General features: G+C 44.3%; 2 protein-coding genes across 2 annotated transcripts in view; one reads left to right on the top strand and one right to left on the bottom strand.

The window, feature by feature from the left end:
* The first annotated feature begins 2,937 nt into the window (after window positions 1-2,937).
* LOC119970206 (claudin-23-like) lies at window positions 2,938-4,009 on the top strand. Its single transcript, XM_038804453.1, has one exon. It carries the CDS (start codon window positions 3,042-3,044, stop codon window positions 3,753-3,755), a length of 714 nt encoding a protein of 237 aa, XP_038660381.1. The 5' UTR covers window positions 2,938-3,041; the 3' UTR covers window positions 3,756-4,009.
* A 15,540-nt stretch (window positions 4,010-19,549) lies between these two features.
* Window positions 19,550-24,195, bottom strand: part of LOC119970207 (prolow-density lipoprotein receptor-related protein 1-like) — a 31,042-nt gene continuing 26,396 nt past the window's right edge. The window contains exons 24-29 of the mRNA XM_038804454.1: window positions 23,888-24,013; window positions 23,661-23,765; window positions 22,747-22,977; window positions 21,095-21,602; window positions 20,539-20,623; window positions 19,550-19,653 (exon numbers count right to left, since the gene is read on the bottom strand). Of these exons, the coding sequence (XP_038660382.1) occupies window positions 19,633-19,653; window positions 20,539-20,623; window positions 21,095-21,602; window positions 22,747-22,977; window positions 23,661-23,765; window positions 23,888-24,013 (1,076 nt within the window). The 3' untranslated portion in view covers window positions 19,550-19,632. The remainder of the gene's footprint in view (window positions 19,654-20,538; window positions 20,624-21,094; window positions 21,603-22,746; window positions 22,978-23,660; window positions 23,766-23,887; window positions 24,014-24,195) is intronic.

Below are 24,195 nucleotides of genomic sequence, written 5' to 3' on the forward strand. Positions count from 1 at the left end.
CTCAGCGTGGCCGCTACCACTGGGCTCGTTGTGTACCTTGTTGAGGAGGATGGGAGTGCTGCAGGGCCAGGGTCCGGAGGGTTGTTCCTTTACTGGATGCCTCATCCATTTGTACCCAATCTGTGTCAGGTTCTTGTACCCATCCCCTCACTTTTTCTGCCCTTGCTGCCCAGTGGTAGTATTGTAGATTCGGTAGAGCCAGGCCTTCTGACTTTTCCTCTTTGCAGTGTCTGTTTGGGAATTCTTGGGTTCTTGCCCCCCCCCCCCCCCCCACACAAACGCCATGATTAGCCTGTCTATGTTTTGGAAGAAGGCCTTGGGGATGAAGATTGGGATGAATCTAAACAGGAAGAGGAACCTTGGCAGTACGTTCATCTTGATCGTCTGCACTCTTCCCGCCATGGAGAGTGGGAGTGAGCTTAATGTTTTTCAAGATGCCCAACACCTTCTCCTTTTTGACCTCAATGTGACTCAGCCTATCTACACATCCTTCCCCACACTCATCATCCACCAAGACCTTCTCTTTGGTGAACACTGATGCAAAGCACTCATTCAGTACCTAGCCCATTTCCTCTGTTTCCACGCATAGATTCCCTCCCCTGTCCTTGAGCAGGCCAACCCTTTCCCTGGCTACCTTCTTGTTCCTTAAGTATATGTAAAAAAACGTTGGGATTTTCCTTAATCCTATTTGCCAATGACTTCGTGAGCCCTTTTAACCCTCCTGACTCCTTGCTTAAGTTCCTTCCTACTTTTCTTATATTCCTCATGGGCTTCATCTGTTCCTAGCCTTCTAGCCCTTACAAGGATAGTGAAAATATTGAACTTCAAAAAGATGTTGAAGCAAAGCCATTTGAAAATCTCAAAACTGAAATTGTTAGATTTGTACAAGGTAAGGTGTGACGATATACTCCCGGAGGCTTCCTAAGTGAACACATGAAATTTATTTACAAGCTTGCTTCATTATTGGATTGGATTAGGTTTGTTTATTGTCACGTGTACCGAGGTACAGTGAAAAGTATTTTTCTGCGAGCAGCTCAACAGATCATTAAGTACATGGGAAGAAAAGGGAATAAAAGAAAATACATAATAGGGCAACACAAGCTATACAATGTATAGCTACATAAGCACCGGCATTGGATGAAGCATACAGGGTGTAGTGTAGTGTTAATGAGGTCAGTCCATAAGAGGGTCATTTAGGAGTCTGGTGACAGTGGGGAAGAAGCTGTTTTTGAGTCTGTTCGTGCATGTTCTCAGACTTCTGTATCTCCTGCCCGATGGAAGAAGTTGGAAGAGTGAGTAAGCCGGGTGGGAGGGATCTTTGATTATGTTGCCTGCTTTCCCCAGGCAGCGGGAGGTGTAGATGGAGTCAATGGATGGGAGGCAGGTTTGTGTGATGGACTGGGCGGCATTCATGACTCTCTGAAGTTTCTTGCGGTCCAGGGCCGAGCAGTTGCCATACCAGGCTGTGATGCAGCCCGATAGGATGCTTTCTATGTTTATCTCTGTCTAGCTGTATGTTTCCAGCTAGTCCATAGTACATTCTTTCTTACACTACCCATGCTAGGTATTGATTGTTTGTTCAGACCACATGACCCTTAAGGTTGGTCTTAGAGTGACAATCACCACATAGGGAACCAAGTGGACTTGAGACACAGATCAACTATGTCCAATCGAATGAATGAACAGGCTCGTGAGGTTCAATAGCCTGCACTGTTCCTTAGTCACTTGCCCCCCATTCCCCTTCCCCCCCATACCACATATTTTGACTTGTGCAACTCTTTAGCCATTTAGCTCATATTATGCATTTCAGGAGCAATTTAGGATTAAAACTAGAAAACGTTGGAAATACTCAGCAGGTCAGGAAGCTAACTTTTCAGATGAATTACCTATTAATGAGTTAGAGGTGTAACGTTTCAAGCAATAACAGAAGCAGAGACATTCCAGCTCATTACAACCTTTCCTTTCTCTCCTTCCCTGCTCCTATTAAAGACAGTTACATCTCTAACCACTTCCAGTTCTGACAAAGATATTCAACCGGAAAGGTTAATCCTGTACCTCTCTCACTTACTCAGCAGGTGCTTCCTGATCTGCTGATTATTTCCATCATTTTCTGTTTTCAAATCCTAATTGACTGATTTGTTTTTAAGTTTACAGAGGCAAGGTTATTGTGGGTTCTGTGAAATATGTGGCAAACCGGTTGCTGCATTTCGCATTCCCCGGAGCATACCAGCGCAATGTGAAATGCGTGGTGGAATGCAAGCCAGTATCTATTGAAACCCAAACAGAAACTTACCTTGTGGGGAAGCTGAGATGTACATTCCTCTATAATGGCTGCACACTTTGATTAGGTCTCCCCCCCCCCCCCCCCCCCCCCCCCCCCAAACAATAAACATGGCATTTGCCACCAAATAAGTTTGCCTTAATTTACTTCCACTTTTTAACAAAACCCATTTTTAAAATTTGAATTGGGACGGTGCCATTGCAATCCACCTGAGTGTTGGGGCTATATCTCAGCGTGGGGCAGCACGGTGGCCAGTGGTTTGCACTGCTGCCTCACAGAGCTAGGGTCCTGCGGTCAATTCTGGCTTTGGGTTTGTGTGCGCGGAGTCTGCACGTTCTCTCCGTGTCTGCGTGGATTTCCTCCAGGTGCTCTGGTTTCCTCCCACAAAGATGTGGCAGTTAGGTGAATTGATTATGTGCGAGTTGCCCTTAGTGTCCAAAGACCTGCAGGTTAGCTGGGGTGACAGGGATAAGGACAAGGGGAGTGGGACTAGGTAATGTGCTCTTTCAGAGGGTCAGGGTGGACTCGATGGGCCGAATGTCCTCCTTCTGCATTCTTTGGATTGATTGCAAAGGGCAGACTCAGCTCACCATTGTGTTTGAGTGGGTTAAACCTGTTTTTCAGGTTTTTGTGTAATCTGAGGAGTTGGGCTCGCCCTGCCTTACTATTTGGGAACTTTACACAGTTGAATCCACATCCTGGCCGGCGGACTGAAGCACTCGGTTGTCCACGGTTTCTGGGGCGGAAGACAGCTGTCAACATGCGGACCCCGGTGGTGATGATCCTGGGGCTGGTCCTGGCGCCCTCGGGCTACGTGCTGATCCTGACCTGCATCGTGGCTCCTGCCTGGAGAGACGTGGCCGGCATTCCCACCGCGTCTCTGGATGAGATCCACCACCAGGGGCTGTGGGAGATCTGCAGGGACGAGCAGTCGGTGCGGGAGCTGAGCTGCAACCTGAGCGACGACGCCTACTTCAACGACCAAGTGATTGCCATCGCCCGCGGCCTGATGATCGCCTCCATGGTGGTGTCGGCGGCCGGCATCCTGGTCACCACGCTGGGCGTGCGCTGCTGGACGGACGAGCCCAGCTACCCGCTGTCGGGGGTGGGAGGGGTCATCCTGGTGGCCGGCGGGGTCCTCACCCTGATCGCCGTCTCCTGGTACACCGACCGGCTCCAGCAGATCCCCAACAGCGTGGCCGGCACCCGCCTCACCGTGGGCTACGCCGCCGTCCTCGGCTTCGTGGGCGGCTGCCTGATCGTCATCGCCGGCATCCACCTGCTGTTCAGCTTCGGCAAGTCGTGTCCGACCAAGACTCCCGCCGAGAAGAAATATTACCCGAAAAGCTCCGCCTATCCCGCCGGCAGATATCCCGCCGACAGATATCCCGCTGGGATTTCCAACCCCGTCGCCGTTATCGACGTCCCGCAGCGCAGCCCCCGAACCCCAGCCCCCTGGGACGCTGACTTGTAGACAGATTTGGTGGTTGACCATGGTTATCGGTGTGGATTTGACAATTTATCAAGGTGTACAACACAGGAACTCTCGACGGGCCGAATGGCCCCCTTCCGCACCGTCCAGACTATGGATTCCATTCTCCTCAAACAGGCATTTCGGACCAAGGGTGGCACAGTGGTTAGCACTGCTGCCTCACAGCGCCAAGGACCCTAGTTCGATTCCAATTCCAGCCTTGGGTGAATGTGGTGTTTGCACCTTCTCCTCCTGTCTGCTTTCCTCCGGGTGCTCCGGTTTCCACCCACAGTCCAAAGATGTACAGGTTAGGTGGATTGGCCATGCTAAATTGCCCCTTAGTGTCCACAGGTTATCGGGCAGACAAGTGGGCCTAGGTAGAATACTCTTTCAGAGGGTCGGTGTATACTCAATGGGCCGAATGTTGTTCTTCTGCACTGTAGGGATTCTATGATGACTGGTCCACCCTCCATAGAATAACTTCCTCATCCAGTCCTTCTGTTTATTTGTTCATGGCATTTGCCTGGTTCTGCCTTAAAGACATTGATACAAATTCTCATGTGGAAGAAAGTTTCACATTCTAACCACTCTCTTGGTTAAAAAAAGTTCTTCCTGAGTGCCTTACTAGATTTGCTGCATTAGTGACTACCCAATATTTATTTAAAGCCTCTCTGTTTTTGGAATCAACCACAAACATCTCTGCTGCTCTCTTAAAGGTTACCTTTCTGCCTTCTCATCCTCCAGAAATGAAACCCAGCCTGTTTAGTCTTTACTGATAGGTAGAAGTTATTGGTATGAGTACTGGTATCCTCTTTATAAATCTTCTTTGTGCCTTCTCCAGTGCATATCCTTTCTATAAAAAGCCAAATAAATTACACCTGCATTGCCTTCGCCTACCCGATCTGCTACTTCTTCAAAAGATTCAGTACGATTGGCCAAATACTCAATCCATGTTGACTATTTGTTACCATTTTCAGATGTTTTGAGTTTTTTTCAACAACATAACTTGACATGATTCAGTTCTGATTATCTTTTTAAAAAAATCTAAATTCATTTTTCCAATTAAGGGGCAATTTAGCGTTGTCAATCTACCTACCCTGCACACCTTTGGGTTGTGGGGGCGAAACCCACGCAGACAGGGGGAGAATTTGCAAACCTCACACATTCAGTAACCAAGGGCCTGGATTGAACCTGGGACCGCGGCACCGTGAGGCAGCAGTGCTAACCACTGCACCGCCATGCTGCCCCTATTACAGCGATTATCATTAGCGTTTGTTCCTGTGACTCAGCACTGGAAAATAATTGTGAGTCTGTTTTCAGACCATGTTTCGCCAGCAATACCTACCTAACGTAGTACCTCCACCACGCAGAAGAATAAGGGCCGCAGTTTCATGGGAACACCATCAATTCCAAGTTCCCCTCCAAGTTACACAACATCTCACTTCGGGCAGATAGCACCCTTTCTTCATCGTTGCTGGGCCAAAATCCTGGAATACGCTATCTAACAGTACCCTCCACGACAAGGTTAAATGCCATTAATCATGACTTTCACAAGGAATGGCTAATACCTTGTTAGTGATGCCCACAAATGAAAATTTATTTTAAAGAACTTTCCATTCATTGCTGAAGAACTCAATGGAAGTATTAATGGGATATATTTCTTCAGTAAATTCAAGGAGGAAGCAATCATAATAAGCCAGCAGTTTAAAGTAAATTTTGCCAATTCCACCAACATCCACAAATTAACGAGCAATCAAATTTAGGAAGCTGGAAAGGGTTTGATAAGGGACAAGTACTGACAAATGGTGACTGACAGTAATCATCTTTGATGAACACACGCCGGAAGTTTGCATTAAAAACTAGTATGAATGATAAAAAATATTTGTTGAAATCTGATGCTTACAAGATCAAAATTAAGAAGTCATCTTGTGTAATAGTAAAATTGCCTCTGTTGCCAGTAATCATTCAACCTGTTGTGCAAGTAGAAGCAATGGAATTTAAGATATGTTTGGTAAGTGAATCCATGTCGAAATGCTGTTGTCACCATCTCCTGTTGTTCAGACGAACAAGATAGGTGCACATGGCCTTTCTAAATAAAACATCTAATTAGGGTTATGTGAACATCAAACAACTCTGTTAAGGAGCACAATTATTAAATAATAAACTAAAAGTTGACAAAGAAAGTTCATAAAGTTAAATACTATTTCCAGTGCACAACATGCACTTTAATCTCTGGAGTGCACAGTTTACTGAAGGAATGTGTATATCTGTAATAGTTAGCACCCTTGTGCTCCCTGCAGGGGTTTGGAGATCATGGAATTGGAGACTCTTGAATCACACTCCCCTCAATCACAGAGATGCGTTGAGAGCACAGATTCAGCCCATTAATATACTTTTTATATCAGTGGCTTTACAAAATGGTAGGCAGGTTTCAAGGCAATATCCTCACTGTGCCATCAACGGCGGTTGAAAACAGAGGCTCCAAGTGAATTACAAGTGGTGTTACAATAAGAAGAAGCAACTTAAATTCTGGAGTGTGAAGGCAAGCAGACAGTTTACACATAACTGCTTTATCAAACAGACCGAAAATAGAGAGTGTCATCAAAGTGAAAGGGGGAAAGGAGTAAATTTCAGGGATGGAGAGATATTAAGAAAGGCAATGCCTTTCAATTGTATTGTGAGTGTGATGGATTCAATGCTTTTTCATGTTGTACATTTTTCTGCTTGTCTATTGTATATTTCTATTAGAGTGACATTAAGGAATAATGAGTTCTACCGCCAGCATCTTGCCAGCACCAAGAAATAGCTAAGTGTACAGACAGATACAGACAATAACAGTTCCACGGTTGCAATGAATGTTAATCAATCATATAATGAAATATAGAATCTATTATTTTAGAAAAAAAAAATCATACCATCAGCCTTATGTCGTGGTATATTGTGTCTGTATAATGATCTTAAATAAATTTTATTCATTTTAAAATGATGTGCAATGTATTGAATGGATGATAAAAGGGTAATTTTAAGGCCTGTGACACCTCATCCCATTTGAACCACATACTGTACAACTTTCAGTTCAAGGGAAATACGGTCTGCTCCTGAAAATGTCTTTTTGAGATGAGCCGAAGCCAAGAGTGATAAGAAAAGAAGCCTGTCATTGTTAATACTCAGCTAAGAAAATCAAAAGTAGTGCACCATCTTATTCAATTAGAGTGTTTCATAGGAAGCAACAGAAGCCAAATTAATACTACAATAAGGTACAAAGTTTGTAATGTGAGCTGGATAGGATGGTTTCCCAATTTTCCTAAATGTGAGCTGAAGGCGGCAATAGGGTATTGCCAGCTTGACCTCAGATACTTAATAATAATCTTAATTATTGTCACAAGTAGACTTACATTAACACTCCAATGAAGTTACAGTGAAAGCCCCCAGTCGCCACATTCTGGCGCCTGTTCGGGTACACAGAGGAAGAATTCAGAATGTCCAATTCACCTAACACAGGGGTGGGCAAACTTTTCCGTGCAAGGGCCACATTTAGAAATTCACAATTTTAAAGGGCCGCATAGTATATTAAGTAAAATAATTAATATTTAAAATAGCCAAAATAAAGGTTTTTAAAGAAAAAAAAGCAATTAATTTTTATTAATTAATATTTTAAAGTAGAAACTTCACATGAAACACATGTTGTGCCGAGCAATGATCACCCTACTCAAGTCAACGTATCCACCCTATACCAGTAACCCCCCCCCCCCCCCCAATAACCTTAAAATTAAAAAAAAAAAATTTTTTTAATGACTTGATCTTGGTGGGCCGCATGAAGACCTTGGCCCGCGGGCCATAGTTTGCCCACCCCTGACCTAACAAGTACATATTTCGGGACTTGTGGGAGGAAACCCACACAGATACGGGGAGAACGTGCAGACTCCAGACAGACGGTGACCCATTGAACCTGGGACCTTGGCGCTGTGAAGCGACAATGCTACTGTAATAGAACAGGAAAAACAGGGTAAAAGGCAAAATGGTTGGTGTTGCTCACATAAGGAAGCTGATAACATGGGTAAGGTTAACAATACAACCTCAGCATTGTGTAGAACCAGTAATCCTATTTGGAGAAGGTAACTTTTCCTTTGTCTTTTTTGCTGGAATCACTCAAATGTAAGTGTACAATCAGGTACAGCTCAACAAAGTCATCAGGTGAATTCTGGTGAGAACTATGCACAACTGTCAGCAGCAGTAGGACAATTATCAGCTTTATTTATTTGATTTGATCGTTTGTCACGTGTTCTGAGATACAGTGAAAAATATTATTCTACATACAGTCCAGACAGGTCATTCCATACATGAAAAAACATAAAATAAATGCACAATGTAAATACATAGACACAGGCATCGGGTGAAACATACAGAGTGGAGTACTACTCAGTAGAGAATATGTGTGACGAGATTAGTTCAGTCCATAATAGGGTCATTCAGGAGTCTGGTAACATAGAACATAGAACAGTACAGCACAGAACAGACCCTTCGGCCCTCAATGTTGTGCCGAGCAATGATCACCCTACTCAAACCCACGTATCCACCCTATACCCGTAACCCAGCAACCCCCCCCCCCCCCCCCCCAATAACCTTACTTTTAGGACACTACGGGCAATTTAGCATGGCCAATCCACCTAACCCGCACATCTTTGGACTGTGGGAGGAAACCAGAGCACCCGGAGGAAACCCACGCACATACGGAGAGGACGTGCAGACTCCGCACAGACAGTGACCCAGCCGGGAACTGAATCTGGGACCCTGGAGCTGTGAAGCATTTATGCTAACCACCATGCTACCGTGCTGCCAACAGTGGGAAGAAGCTGTTTTTGAACCTGCTAGTGCACATTCTCAGACTTCTGTATCTCCTGCACGATGGAAGAAATTGGAAGAGTGAATAGCCCGGGTGGGAGAGGTCTTCAATGATGCTGTCCATTTTCCCAAGGCAGCAGGAGATGAAGACAGAGCAATGGGTGGGAGGTGGGTTTACGTGATGGACTGGGCTGTGTTCATGACTCTCTGAAGTTTCTTATAGTCTTGGGCTGAGCAGTTGCCATACCAGGCAGTCAGATAGGATGCTTTCTATGGTGCATCTGTAAAAATTGGTGTCAATGTGGCCATGCCGAATTTCCTTCATTTCCTAAGCACGTATAGGTGCTGTTGTGCTTTCTTGGTCATAGCATCGACATGGGTGGAAGAGGACCGATTGTTGGTGATGTGCACATCGAGGAATTTGAAGCTTTCAACGATCTCCACCATTGATGCAGACAAGGTGTGCACAATAATTCAATTCCTGAGGTCAATGACCAGCTCCTTAGTTTTGCTGACATTGAGGGAGAGATTGTTGTTGTTAGACCATTCCACTAGGTTCTCTATCTCCCTCCTGTACTTAGATCATTGTTCGAGATCCAACCCATCAGCAAACTTGTTGATGAAGTTGGAGACATATTTTGCCACACAGTCTGTGTGTATAGGGAGTATAGTAGGGGGATAACTACACAGCCTTGTGGGGACCCAGTATTGAGGACTATGATGGCCGAGCTGGTGTCATTTATCCTTATTGATTGTGGTCTATGGGTCACGAAGTCGAGGATCCAGTTGCTGAGATGGAGCCAAGTCCTAGGTCTTGGAGTTTTAATATGGTCTTGGCTTGGATTATGGTGTTGAAGGCGGAGCTGTAGTCAATGAATAGGAGTCTGATGTAGGAGTCCTTGTTGGTTTATCTGACCACTCCACTAACCACATGACTAGCCCTGCGCTCTCCTTGCACACCTGCACCATCTGGCTACCCATGCCCCCTCCCCTACCTGACCTGACCAGCACCGAGTCTGATTACCCATCCCCACTGGACCATCTCCTGACCCACCTGCCACCCAACTCACCTACCATCCTACTCACCTACCAGCCTACCTGACTGCCTTCCTACCCACTTAACTCACCGACCTACATAACCAACTCCTTCACTCATTCATCCACTTCTCCATTCTCCCTGCTAATCTAGACTATGAGACCAGTGAGTGCAGCATTAACTTTGCACCCCTAAACCATTCCCCTTCCCTTCCCTTTACAATTAACTGTCACTTTTGTAACTGGTTATAGGTGACAATCTGGCAAGAATAATTTATGACTTTTACCAAAGTCAATCATCTGTCTTCTGTGATCTTAAGAAGAGAAGTTCCAAATCTGAAGATAGTTTTGGTCAGGTGCTCTGCATTTCCCAGCAGCCAGCACATGGATGTTTCTTGTTGTGGCACTGGTTTTAAAATAACAGAGAGCAAAATGGCAAGACCGGCTCCCGTCTTCGAAAACTCTGCTGTGTGGAAATAATCGGCAAATGTTCAAACCTACAGGAAACGTGGAAGGATGGGGGAAATTAAAACCACCATTAAATTTTGTTTTCATTGTTCTTTCATGAATTGGGAGGAAATAGAGGGATACGGAACGAGTAAGAGCAGAAGTTTTTTTTAAAGTTAGGGCATCATGATCGGCACAGGCTTGGAGGGCCGAAGGGCCTGTTATAGTGCTGTACTTTTCTTTGTTCTAATTGTTCTTTTACCTCTAGCAGGTGGGCTGTGAGTATTGATTTTCTCGTCATAAAACTCCAACCTTTTGCTTTGCTTCACACCTTGCCTTTCAGAACATGGGGGGGGGGGGGGGGGGGGGGAATTAATTCCCTTGAGCCTCTGACCTCTCAATCACCAATGCATACCTACCCACTGGGTCTCGTATCAAAATCACAAATGGCATCCTATGTGACTGTGCCAAAAGTAAGCTTTCCCTCCTTGTCCTCATCCTGCCGTTGGTATGATTGACTACACCGTCTTTCTCTAATCCCCCTCCACCGGCATCTAGCTGGGTTGTTCTTAGGCGGTTTCATTCTTGTCTATATAATCATAGCCATAGAATCACTTTGAATTACTTCTCTTCCTTCATCGAGCAAAGATCTACTCTTGGCCCTCTCCTATTTCTTCTCTACCTGCCATCCCTCGGAGCACAGCATTGGTTTTCACATGCGTGCTGTGGACACCCAGCTCCACCTCACCGCTACCTCTCTTGCTTCCTTCACCGTTGCTGAATTATCAGACTGCTTATCCAACATCCAGTACTGGACGAAGATAAATTTCCTTCAATTAAATATTGGGAGAACCAAAGCTGTTGTTTTTGGAACCTGCTCCAAATCTCTGTTCTCGTGTTACTGGCTCCATCCCTCTCCCAGGAAACAGGCTGGGATTAAACAAGTCTGTTTGTAACCTTGGTGTTACATTGGATCCCTAGGTGATCTTCAGGCCTCATATTCATGCCATCACTAACGCCACCTATTTCCCCCTCTTGTAACATCACCCGATATTTGCCCTGTCTCAACTCACCTGCTACTGAAACTCTCATTCATGCCTTTGTTACCTCTAGCCACAACTATTCCAATGCACTCCTTGCTGATCTCTTGCATTTTGTCCTTCATAAACTTGAGATAATCCAAAACTCTGCTGCCCATGTGTTTTTTAAGTCCCAATCCCCTATCACCCTTGTGCTTGCTGACACATATTGGCTCCCAGTCAAGTGAAGTCTTTAAAATTTCATTCTTGTTTTAATGATAATAATCTTTATTGTCACAAGTAGGCTTACATTTACACTGTGAAAAGCCCCTAGTCGCAACATTCTGGTGCCTGTTTGGGTACACACAGAGAGAATTCAGAATATTCAATTCACCTAACAGCATGTCTTTCGGGACTTCTGGGAGGAAACCGGAACACCTAGGGGAAACCCACGCAGAGGGAGAACTTGCAGACTCTGCACAGACAGTAACCCAAGCCAGGAATCGAACCTGGGACCCTGGAATTGTGAAGCAACATTGCTAAGCACTCTGCTACCGTGCCACCCACAAATCCTTCCATGGCCTTTCCCTTTTCATTTGTAACCTCCTTCATCCCCACAGGCTGCAAGATATCTCCTAACTTCCTAGTTATAATTGCCCCACCATTAGCCTTTAGTTGCCTCGGATCTATTTTCTGCAATTCCTTACCTACACCTCACTATATCCCTATCTTGTTTTTGGCGATTGGTGGCATCCTTCCATCTTGTAAGGTGATGGTTTGCGCAGTTCTGTGTTATGCATCATCCAGCGAGCTCAGTAGAGCAGAAGAATGCAGTGGGCAATTTTCTGGCCTCTTTTTTCCCTCTGGTCTCTCTAACGGCCAGCTACGTTTTCTGTTTTGCATCACCTCTTCTAATGCCCTTCCAAATAGTCAACCTCCAGAGGTCACGACCATCAGTGGCTGTCTCCCAGTTGTCAGCGTCAATGTCTGTCAACTTCATATCTCATTTGCAGGTATCTTTGCAGCAGATATATGAGCACCCATGAGGTTGTGGCTCAGTGGGCAGTCCACCATACGGAAGGTCTTTGGATATACACGCATCATCCATCTGATTAACGTGAATGAGCTAGTGCAGCCATTGATGGCTTAAGATGTGTATGTTAATGGAATTATACACCCAGCACCTCAGAGTTGGTGGCCTTGTCCTGCCAAGAGCTGCATGTGACAGGTCTGACACAGCAAAGATGGAAACTGTTCAGCCTTTTCTCCTGCCTATCCAGGACAACCTATCCAGGTTGTCCACGTCTCAGTATTGTAGAGGAATGCGCTAAGAATGAAGGCTTGGTAGGTTCACTGTTTGGTGGTCTCAGTCAAGTTGCTGTTGCCCCAACACTCTCTTATCCAGCTCGGAGGTAACAGCTGCAAGTTTTGTGATGAGCACATTGATTTCATCATCAAGTGACAGATTGATGGTGATTGTGGAGCATAGATGTGTGAAGCTATCAACAACCTCCTGCATTACATTGTCACTGCTGATAGATGGACCGTGATATTTATCATTGGTCAAATCAAATTACAAGTGTGAGAGAGCCTGTTCATTTGCTGCTGAAGTTGTTTCTTGGAATGAAATGTTAGTGTGGCATTGCCAATGTAGAGCGACTCTCTGATGAGGACTAGGCCCACCTTTATTTTGGATCTCAGATGGGCACTGTCAGTTTCGGTTTATAAGAAAGCTTTGTAGATGACTTGAAGACATATGACACTAGCAAATAGAAAACCATACCAAAAGGTGCCAGAACACAACGCTGTTTGATCTGACTCCAGATCTTGAGGGTCCCAATGTTGCTGACCTTACCCATTATGTTGTCATGGAAGAGCAGCTTCATCAGGCAGCTAATTTTCTCCAGCAGCTTAAATGGACCGCCACTATTCACATGGTTGAATGTCCTTTTGAGATCGCCAAAGGTAATATATATTTATAGAAGTCTCCATTGAACAAAGAACAAAGAAAAATACAGCACAGGAACAGGCCCTCCAGGCCTGTGCCGACCATGCTGCCCATCTAACCTAAAATCTTCTACACTTCCAGGGTCCATATCCCTCTGTTCCCATTCTATTCATATATTTGTCAAGACACCCCTTAAACGTCACTACTGTACCTGCTTCCACCATCTCCTCTGGCAGTAAGTTCCAGACACCCACTATTCTTTGTGGAAAAAAACCTCCCTCGCACATCTCCCCTGAACTTTGCCCCCCGCACCTTAAAACAACGTGCCCTAATAATTGACTCTTCTGGGAAAAATCTTCTGACCATTCACTTTGTCCACGCCCCTCATAATTTTGTAGACTTTTATAGACTTGTTCAAGACGTTTCTCTTGCAGCTGCCAGACTGAGGAGATCATATCCATTGCAGATCTTCCAGTTCTGAAACCACATTGGCATTCAGCCATGGTCTGTAGTCTGACAAGGACAATGCGGGTAAATACTCTTCCCTTGATGCTGAGCCGAACGATGCCTCGATAGTTGCTCCAATCACTTGTTCTTGTAAAGGATCACAATATTTGCATCACACATATCCTGAAGACACTGTCCTTCCCTCCAGCAGAGACAGAGATGCTGCAGGAGAGCCGTTTTTCTGCACTTGATGAGTTCAGATGGTATAGCATCAGCACCCAGAGTTCACCCAGTCCAAGCAAGTCAATAACTTTGTGAAACTCCTCCACTGTGGACTCAATATCCAGCTCTGCCATGAGAGGCAGGCTCTCTCTGCTTCCTTGGTGACCAGGTTCTCCGCAGGGTAATGTTCCACCCATCTCTCCAACTGTTTATTAGTCTACCTTTGTTTTTAGTGGAGCTATTTTCTTTGCTCATGGACCTGTTGTCTTGTGATTCCTTCATCCAAGCCCCTAGCATTCCTTATGTCAAAAGACATCCGTATGTTCTGGCAAAGCTGAATCCAGAATGGGCCACTGAAGAAGTCATACAGACTTGAAGCATTAGCTCTGTTTCTCTCTCCGTCGATGCTGCCAGACCTGCTGAGGTTTTCCAGCACTTTGTTTTTATTTCAGACTTCCAGCGTCCAAAGTATTTTGCTTTTATTCAATCTCTAAATAGTTGGTCCTTCTCAGGCCAGACATTGAGTTCAGCAATACACAAACAGACCAAGATAGGAGTTGTCTGGTTTAGATTCTGGGACAAATATTATGCTTAAAACTATTTTTATCAAATCATTTATAATGGGTGTGTGGCCACCCGCAAAGGATAATGGGAATTGTGGTCAGGTTGGGACACAGATGGTACACAGCCCCTGTGTATTGGGCAGAGGGAAACCAGACCTAACTGAAGCTCACATCTGCTAAAGGTCAATCACCGATTTCCCCAGGACAATGGGACACAGATCGAAACATAGCAGCAATAGCAGACACGGGGGCGCCTATTTATCTTGGACAATAGCAGCTAGGACCCACCCAGCCATCGAGGTAACCTTCCCTAATTGGCCAGATTGATTAGGGTGATTGAAACCCTATTGATCCATTGGATCACGAGTTGGAACTGCCCGAAAGACCGGGGGATAAGAAGAACTGCGGAACCAATATTCGGCCTCTTTTGGGACCGGCCTCTGCCTCACCAATCGCAGCATATCGATCAGCCAAGTTCAAGTGCCCGTGATCGCTACCTGAAGGACGAGCCACAGCCGAGACAAACCTGACGACCCTCAGCCGCCACAAGTGAGGATCCAGATAAGGCCTTATCTAACCTGCACAGAGCCAGTCACTTAGAAGTTGAGTAAAGGTCATTTCAGTTATTGGGTGTAGTTTAATAAGTAGCCGCGTGTAGATTATTACACATAGAACCAAGCCTGTGTTTAATAAGGGCTGATTTAGCTCACTGGGCTAAATCGCTGGCTTTTAAAGCAGACCAGCAGCACGGTTCGATCCCCGGACAGGTGCCGGAATGTGGCAACTAGGGGCTTTTCACAATAACTTCATTGAAGCCTACTCGTGACAATAAGCAATTTTCATTTTTTCAATAATAAACTGTAATTGAACTAATATACTGGTTGTGTGGTCATTTGTCCAATACTAGGAACGTGCACGCGTCTTGTAGTTCAGATAAAACAGCAACATTTATTCACCATCCCTAACTGCCCTTGAGAAGATGGTGGCAAAACAGATCCTTGACCAGGACTTTGTAGTGTGGGTACATTCACAATGCTGTTTAGGTTGGAAATTGCAATATTTTGCTCCAGCGATGTCTAAAGAAGAATAATATATTTCCAAGTCAGGGTGGTATGTGACTTAGAGAGAAACTTTTAGGTGTTCAGCATTTAATTGTCACAAAGTTAATAAAGTGATTTTCTTCCCCATGGCTGGACTGAACCATTTCAAAGTCTAGTTCAAAACAATTAGTTGCATGAATAAATGTTCCTGGAGGCCCTAGCAACTTGTTTGCAATCATACATATCACCTCAAACCTGAAGATAGTTCCCATCTAGAACAAGCAAGAGAACCAATTCAATTTCTAGCTACAGGTGGTGCATGAGGTCCTGCAACACAAAACGTTGAATTCTTGAGAAAATGAGCTGTTAGCATTTCTGCCTCTTAGCTCCGGGATTGAAGGGGATTTTCCAATGTGCATTAAACATATTGCTTGGTGACGATGGTGTGACCAGCTTTAAATCAGCTGGTGAGTCCTGTGGTGATCTTTGGGAGGGGTTTCCAGGATGGTAGACATAGTGATCACAAAGCTCTTTTTAAAGAACTACATTAATTTTATTTTAAATCTGAGTTTGACACTTATTCCAAATAGCAAATATACATACAAGAATTAAACTACACTCACTAACACTATCTACATCTATTAGCTACAACAATTGTATTTTAAATAACTCTGCGATACACCATGGATCTAATCTCTGAGAGCAGTGTCCTTCAAACTTTTTTTCCGGGGACAAATTTTTACCAACTGGCCAACCGTCGGGACCCAACCTGGCCGACCTTTGCGACCCACTCCAGCAGACCATTTTCTCTTACCTGGTTTGCTGCTGACAAAAATAGAGAAAATGGTTTTGGGTCCCTTTGGCCCTCGTACCCTCTCCTCCAAAGCAACCTGTTGGATGAAGGTGAAGCCTTCCGATGTCGGAAAGTATGGTGGCTCCATCTGTCCAAAGTTCTGAATTTTTTCCTGTAAAAGTTTATCAAATAACCCCCCCAACCCCCCCCCGAACTTGTAAAAAATATAAATAAAATGAGTAAATGAAACAAATGAATAAAACCCCCCGAACTTGTAAAATAAAAATGAATAAAATAAGTGAAAAAAATGAATAAAAATAGCGGCCGCACTGTGCATGCGTGCCTGATTACATGCGCAATGGGGCCAAATTTTTAACATGTTCGCGGCCGCTTGCAGCCGGTGTTGTGAAAAGCCGGCTGCTGCGCAGGGATTTGCACGTTCAGGAGCACTGCGGACAATGGCTCCGCGACCCTCCCGACACCCACCCACAAGGTCGCACCCCCAACTTTGAAGAACACTGTCCTAGAGCTCCAACCTGATCTTATCAGAAATCCAAGAGCCTGTGCAATATATAGCACTGTCCCTTAGCTCCCTCTAGTGGCTAGGCTTAACAAACTCTTTACGTGCTGTACATTTGTAGAATGTCAAGTCTTTTTGTTTCAATCTCCCACTGCCCTTACCTGGGTAAGATTTGATCCAACCCCATGATTTTGGGGCTTCTGTCCCCCAGCAGCTGGAGCTGGTGTGATGCAGAGCAAGGCCAGCAGCACGGGTTGAATTCCCGTTCCAGCAGAGAATTCCGAACAGGTGCCGGAATGTGGGGCTTTTCACATTAACTTCATTAGTGTTAATGTAAGCCTACTTGTGACAATAAACATTCTTATTCAAACAAGCCAGACGAATGGAACGCACGTTGTGGATTCTCTCGGTGTAACCTTTTGCATCCCTTGATTCTTAACAGTGGAACTTCACTGTCATTGGGTCAAAATTCTGGAACGCTAACAGCACTGTGTACCTACACTACAGACTGCAACATTTCAAGATGCAACTTCCCAAGGGCAATTAGGGATTATTAATAAACACAGCCCTCACCAGCAATACCCACATCACATGAATGAAAAAAACTAGTAATTAATCTCAATCCTACACTGTTTGAACAACTTAGATTTGGATTTTTTGTGTATCCACTACAAGATCGTCACGGTTAGGACTGGGACCAAGTAAATGTCCATTGACCTTGGGCGAGAATTTCCAGTCACTGGGTGGGCGTGGCTGAGAAATCCCACCCTCTGTCCATGTTTGTTCACAAGACATGTGCATAGCAGACATTTATTGCCCTGGAGAAGGTGATATTTAGCTGCCTTGTAAGTTGTTGAAATGCTTGTGGCCGAGCGTGATAGGAAAGGTGTTGCAGAATTTTAATCCAGCAATAATGATGAAGGCATAGCAATGTCAGACCATGGCAGGATGTTGTTTGATGTGGAAGGGAACTTTTAGGCAATGGTTTTTCTATGTATCTGCTTGCAGTTGAGACCATGGATTAGAAAAGTTTTGGCCTTGGCCTCCCTGGTAGCCTGGAGATGGGTCTTATTGGGGTAGAGGGACTCAGGAGCTCCCAAAATCAGGGGTATGGGTTAGTGACATGGCTGGGTTTCCTAGGCTTGAGAAGATCAAGCTAGCAAGGATTGACATTAGGGTTTGTCAGGTGGCAGCTGTTTATTGACTTCTTTGGGAAAAATTAAGCTATCAGCAGATACAGGGAGGGGAAAATGGTAGAGGTGGGATTGGGTGTGTAGAGGGGGACTGGGGAATTGTATAGAAGTCATGTTGGCTGGGTGTGGTTGTTGGTTTTGAGGGGGTGTGTCATTTACTTTGTGTTTTCTCTTGAATTGTTAAAAAAATTACAAATGCCTTAATAAAAATGCCTTTTTAAAAAAGCTTGCATAAATCTTTCCTGGGACACCTGGATCAGTGGGAAAATATCAGCATTGGTGTTGTGGAAGTGTATAGAAATTGAAAACTCGTGCCTAAAAGAATTGGTTAGGTAAAGAGAAAATGGATTGTACAAGGGGATTAAGAGTTTAAGAATCAAGGCAGGGAGATGCAGTAAACAGTTCAGCCATAGTATGTCAGTCCATCAATATAATTAAAAATCAGTCTAGACCTTTCCAATTGCTGGAAGATACCACCACCCTCTGATGTCATGCTCCCCCTGCCACCCACACATCAAGGGGAGTGTAGAACATTTCATCCATTGACATGTTCCAAGAACCAGAAATCCAGTGTGTGCTGGCAAAGGGGAGAGCAATTTCTGGCTAGAGACCAGGGGTTGGAGGAAATTGTATGGCACCAAATATCCCAAATAAAGGAACATAAAAACAGTAAATTCTTTGACCATCCTAGTTAGAGGCAGTGGAGTGTCAAGAGAAGTGGAGAAAAACCTTGATTGCATAGCCCCACCAACAGTAGAGCTAATTAAATTCAGGTATGCTCAACACACCCATTGTAAGAGTTGTTAATTAAACTTTTTTTTGCATTGATTTTGTACAAGGTTTTATATTTATAATCTACATTGATATTTATAGTCCACATACTGCTGGAAACAGTTGTTTCCAGTTGTACAGACATTCCACCTCAACACTAAGCTGGATTTTGGCTTAGCAATGACCACCACTCTTGCACTCAGTACTCTGGAGTGCTAAGTATGCAGAAATCTACCGTTAAAACCACCCATTACTACAACTTTTGCCCTTACCTCAGTCCTTCTGCCACTGAAGCCCTCATTTCATTGACTGATCTCCCTCTTGTTCTTTCAGTGGCAATGCAGCCAGGCTGGCATTTATTGCCTATCCCACCAATAGTCATCCAAGGGTGGTCAGCCACCATGCTGTTTGCATGTCTCCCCAAAATTTGCAAGGTGCATATTGCTCAACTTGAATAACTGGCACAAACCAAGATCATTAATGTAAAATATTAAGCACCTCGAGTATACCAATAGAATGCAGACCCTGGTCTTAAGTTGGGGGCAGCAGGGTAGCATGGTGGTTAGCATAAATGCTTCACAGCTCCAGGGTCCCAGGTTCGATTCCCGGCTGGGTCACTGTCTGTGTGGAGTCTGCACGTCCTCCCCCTGTGTGCGTGGGTTTCCTCCGGGTGCTCCGGTTTCCTCCCACAGTCCAAAGATGTGCGGGTTAGGTGGATTGGCCATGCTAAATTGCCCGTAGTGTACTAATAAAAAGTAAGGTTAAGGGGGGGGTTGTTCGGTTACGGGTATAGGGTGGATACGTGGGTTTGAGTAGGGTGATCATGGCACGGCACAACATTGAGGGCCGAAGGGCCTGTTCTGTGCTGTACTGTTCTATATGTCTATGTCTATGTCTATGATGCTGGTGGATTAACCCAAGGTGCAATTTGACAGAAGAGAAACAGACCAAAATGGATATGTTGCAGCAGTTTATTCAACCAAATAAAACTTTCCGGAAACTGCATTGAAAAAAAGATTAGATAAAAGGTTCCGTATGCTTCAGCTGGATGTCCGAGGTTCCTGCAGAAAGATAGCAAGAATTAGAAGGGATCTGAAATCCAACCAAACTCAGTTCAAATGTACAAGAGAAACCCTTTGCATCAAAATCCACAAGATGCGCCAGCTCATGGTAGTTTGGATTCATTATCTAGAGGCCCAGCTCAATCCTACCATTGGAGGTAAAAGATCCAAACATGTCCTCAACAGGAAAGCAGGTCAATCAGACAGTACTGGAGCCATCACCAGGATGGGAGCTGGGAGCACAGAGAACATGACCAGCCAGTGTTGTGGTTTCTGCCTCATTGCATACTCCAGGCTATTTGCTCTCCCTCCAGACAGGTGGTGGCAGCAGGACTGATCAAACCAATGAAAGGTCCACATCCTGAAGGAAAAACGTTCCCAGTTTCTGTTTGCTTGCAAGCATGTTAACAGAAGCAAATTAAAGATTTTCCAGTCAGCCAAGTTAGTGGAAACCAGTTTAGCCACAGAGGTGCCTCCCCCTCGCCAGTGAATGGAGTGTGCCAGGCAGACTTGCAGTATGCACCACTACAGATCACCCGTGGAGGTGGCACTCAATGTCTATATCCCTTCTCACCCCTCACACAAACACCCCCCCCCCCCCCCCACCAGCTGTCAAAGCAGCAGGTGCTTCCATTTTGAAATGCCAGCCTTCACATCTTACATTGCATGCATACTGCTTTGAGCAGCAATCCAGTAGACCTGCCCAAAGCAGATGAACCTTTGACCGTTAACTGGTCTGTCAGGAAAAGCCACGTGACTGATTCAGTCATGGGCCATTTGGATTTAGAAACCTGCAAGGAAAATCCTGCAAAAAAAACCATTAGAACCAAATTCATTCTAATAGAATGCTACAAGTCTTGCCAAGTGGTTCAATTTTTACTTTACCTCTGGTACTTCTACAAAAGCCTCATTCCTAAAGGTCTGGCCCCCTTGTCCTGCTGCAGTCAGTTGCAAGTTGGCTCTGGCTCTCCTACATCAGAAAAAGCAGAGAATTTGCATTTTGACGTTAGTGCTATTATGGCAATGAATGGAACTTCTGTTCCCTCTTGCAGATAACAGATCAGTTAAGGGTGGGAATAGAAAAGTAGTTTGTAAATAAATACTTTGGACAGTTAGTAGAAGGAAAAGGGAACATTGCAATTATTGGTTTTCTACCCTGGCTACCATGCTGCACTGGTTGGAAGCAAAGTGCCTTTCTCAAAGTTGAAATGATTAGTGTTTAAAATGTGGGGAAGCAGTATTGCTCTCAAAGGCCCAATCGTTAAATTAGGAGCTACAGTATTCAATCCACATGCCAAATGTCCATTTATCCTGCCCAATTCATTGCTCCATTGATTAGAGAATTTAGAAATTAACAGTCTAGTTTGCTATACATAATGTGCAGCCTTTCCATTGCTTACTAGGTGTAACAATACACAATTGTTATTGATGTAGCACAAACCTTTTTGTCATCCTCTTTTTATAGATTATTGTTCCAATACCAACAAGCAGCACTAAAATAAGTATTCCCAAAATGAGGAGAACGCTCAATCCTGGCATTGCTTGGTCTTCACAGAATTTTCCAGTGTAGCCCTCCTGGCATTTACACATTACCACGTCATTGACAATATAGCACCTTCCACGCATATTGCACATCTCAGCTGTACAGGAGTTTGATCGACCTGCACCTTTAGTTACTCGGAAATCACCCATTTGATCGGTGGAGACATTTTCTGTTGCAGCAGAAAAGTTAGCATACTGCAGGGACACTCCATAACTGGCTGTAGTTGAGACAGTATCGATGTTACTGTGAGGGGAGGAGTACTGACTTTCTGTATAGGATGTAGCCGTGCTTGGAAACCATTCTGAAGTAGTCAAGTGTTCTTGAGTGGAGGGGGAGACTTTGGAAGCTGAAAGACTAGGAAGTACATGTGTTGTCAAATCAGATGATTGCATTGGTGTTCCATAACCTGCAAAAATAATTACTGAATTAGGATAGAAATGAAAATAATGCACAGATCTAGAAAGAAATGTCACTCATGATATAATATTGCAACATCCTCTGGACCTCACTAGCTTAAGGCAGTTTCATATTTTCTACTTCAAATGGTTAAGTGCCCAGAACAATGTACACTTGCAGTTCAGAACAGGTGCAGTTTGAAGTTCAAAAGCACATTTTGAAGCAGCACAAAAACATCTGGCTACGGGCAATTCAGGCATAGCACAAACAAAAAAAACAGATAAGCTTCCACCAACTTAATGTCAAAACCACTTTGGGTAGTGCAGCTCAAGGCAACAGCCACGGAAGATACTCCTAAATTTACCTGGCACCAATGCAAACAGTATATGGCCAATGGGGGGGGGGGGGAAGAGAGAGAAAGACAAAGTGCCGTGACCAACTGTTTTCTCCTGCATGTAGTTGCCAAAAATGTCATTACAGACAGCTGCTGTTCAAGGCTGCTCGCTAGAGCATGGGCACTTATGGCCAAAGAACAAATGTACTCAACTACACCATTCCAATGCTTTGGATTCCATGAATCCTATAATCCATCCAGAACCCCACTTGCCCCCATATCCATTCCCATGGATGTAGGCACACGACAGATTGGTCAAAGCCATCTATGCAACAGTTAATGGACTTTGTGAAATTCATTCAGGGGCAAAAAAAAGAAGTGTCAGACAAGTTTCCACCAGGAGAAGAAATGTCACATTCAAGATAATTGGCAAAATAAAATCAGAGGGAGGAGATGAAGAGGAGAAAATGCTGGAAAATCTCAGGTCTGGCAGCATCTGTAGGGAGAAAAGAGCTAACGTTTCAAGTCCGATGACTTTGTCAAGGTTCCAGCATCCGCAGTAATTTGCTTTTATAGAGGGTGGAGATATATTTAGCATGAATCAGTGGAAGGAGATTCATAGCAAGTTTTCAACCCAAAAAAGCAATTGGATATAGAGCTATACAAGTAGAAAATGATCAGTTGCATGACTCTTTTGAAGGAGAAACAGTGTTCAATTACCTCCTTGTGCCATTTGAGATGCCATATGTGAAAAGGAGGCAAAAATTTAGATTCCTAGCTTTGGACAAGGCTACCCAAATTGCTACAAGCTCAGACTTACATTCATTTTCATCTGATCCATCAGCGCAATGTTTTTCACCATCACACACATACTCATTCAAGATACAGCTCAGTCCATCTTGGCACTGCCAAGCCTCAGGGAGGCACTGCATGACTTCACAATGGCTGCCATTGAGCTGATATCCTGTGGAACATCTACATGTTCTTCCTCCTGGGTATGCTAGACACAAGTGATTGCAGCCACCATTCTTCTCAGAACAGAAATTGTACCCTGCAAATTTAAGGATGAGCAATGTTTATCATGTCATTATAAGGGGGCTTATGTGAAATCTATTTCCAGCACATGGAAATGGCATGATTGTTGCTTTCAGAGTAGAATTCTAATTTAAAACCATAAAAAGGGAGGTTCTACCAGCTGGCTACAAGATCAAGTGTGTTTCATTAACTGCATGTGTTACTGTCATTATGTGCAAACTGGCCAGTGTTAAAGGCGAAATGGCAAACTAGCACTTGCTAGTCACACTTCTCCCTCAGCATCCAAGTATATACTGATATGGTTATGTTGTAATCAATCAACAGACCACTAGGAGTCTCACTAGTATATGGGTGAATGCTAGTCAGCTGACCCCTCAGACTGGCTGGAGGAAATTGGAAGGGTTACTTTGCATTATTTTATGTTTTATCGGTTGTCCCTAAACTGTTAACAAATTGTTAACAAGTCAAATAGTTTATAACTTTAGCTAAAAAGAACTTACACATACTTGGCTGCCTATTAACAGTTTGGGGAATTTCACAGTAGTAAATGGCTGGCAAAAAAATGTTCAAGTGATTTCCTTATTTCAATTCTCAATTAATCAAATATTGGTAAAAAGGTTTGAACTGTGGGTGCAGAAAAGCCCAAACACGCAAACTTCAGCAAGGATTTGGCTAATTCTGATACAAATGTGAACCAACCTTGTTGCTGCTGCCCACTGTATACATTCAGGCCCACAATGTTCTGCTCAACTTCGAACCACTGTTGCTTCTGCCCCATTATACTGTACCACAGCCTTGTGTAACCTGTCAAAACAGTTCAGAGTTAGGTTTCAAGCCACAATGCAAATTATGCATTTGAAGTATTTATCAGAGAATCCCTAGTGCAGAAGGTCATTAAAGAAACTAATGGAACTGGGGTTATTTACCATTGTGTACAGTTGTCCAGAACAGGATGTTCTCCCCATATGCAAACACAGACTGAGCCTGGAGACCTGCTTGAACTTCTTGGAATTCTGAGCCATCCACAAGGACACTGTCAATGACATTGTGATCTATTGAAAAAAAAGGGGAGAAAGTTGGTTACTTCATTTGGAAGTGATTAAAAAGGAGATTTTAAACATGAAAAATATATCTGGTGGTGCCAACACCACTGCAAAAAAAAACATTAACCCAATAGTCTAAACAATAACCCCCACCCATCCATTGATGCTTGGCCAAGACGCCCAACTAGGGA

The sequence above is a fragment of the Scyliorhinus canicula genome, chromosome 8, assembly GCF_902713615.1.
Source record: "Scyliorhinus canicula chromosome 8, sScyCan1.1, whole genome shotgun sequence".
In the NCBI taxonomy this organism is placed as follows: Eukaryota; Metazoa; Chordata; class Chondrichthyes; order Carcharhiniformes; family Scyliorhinidae; genus Scyliorhinus; species Scyliorhinus canicula.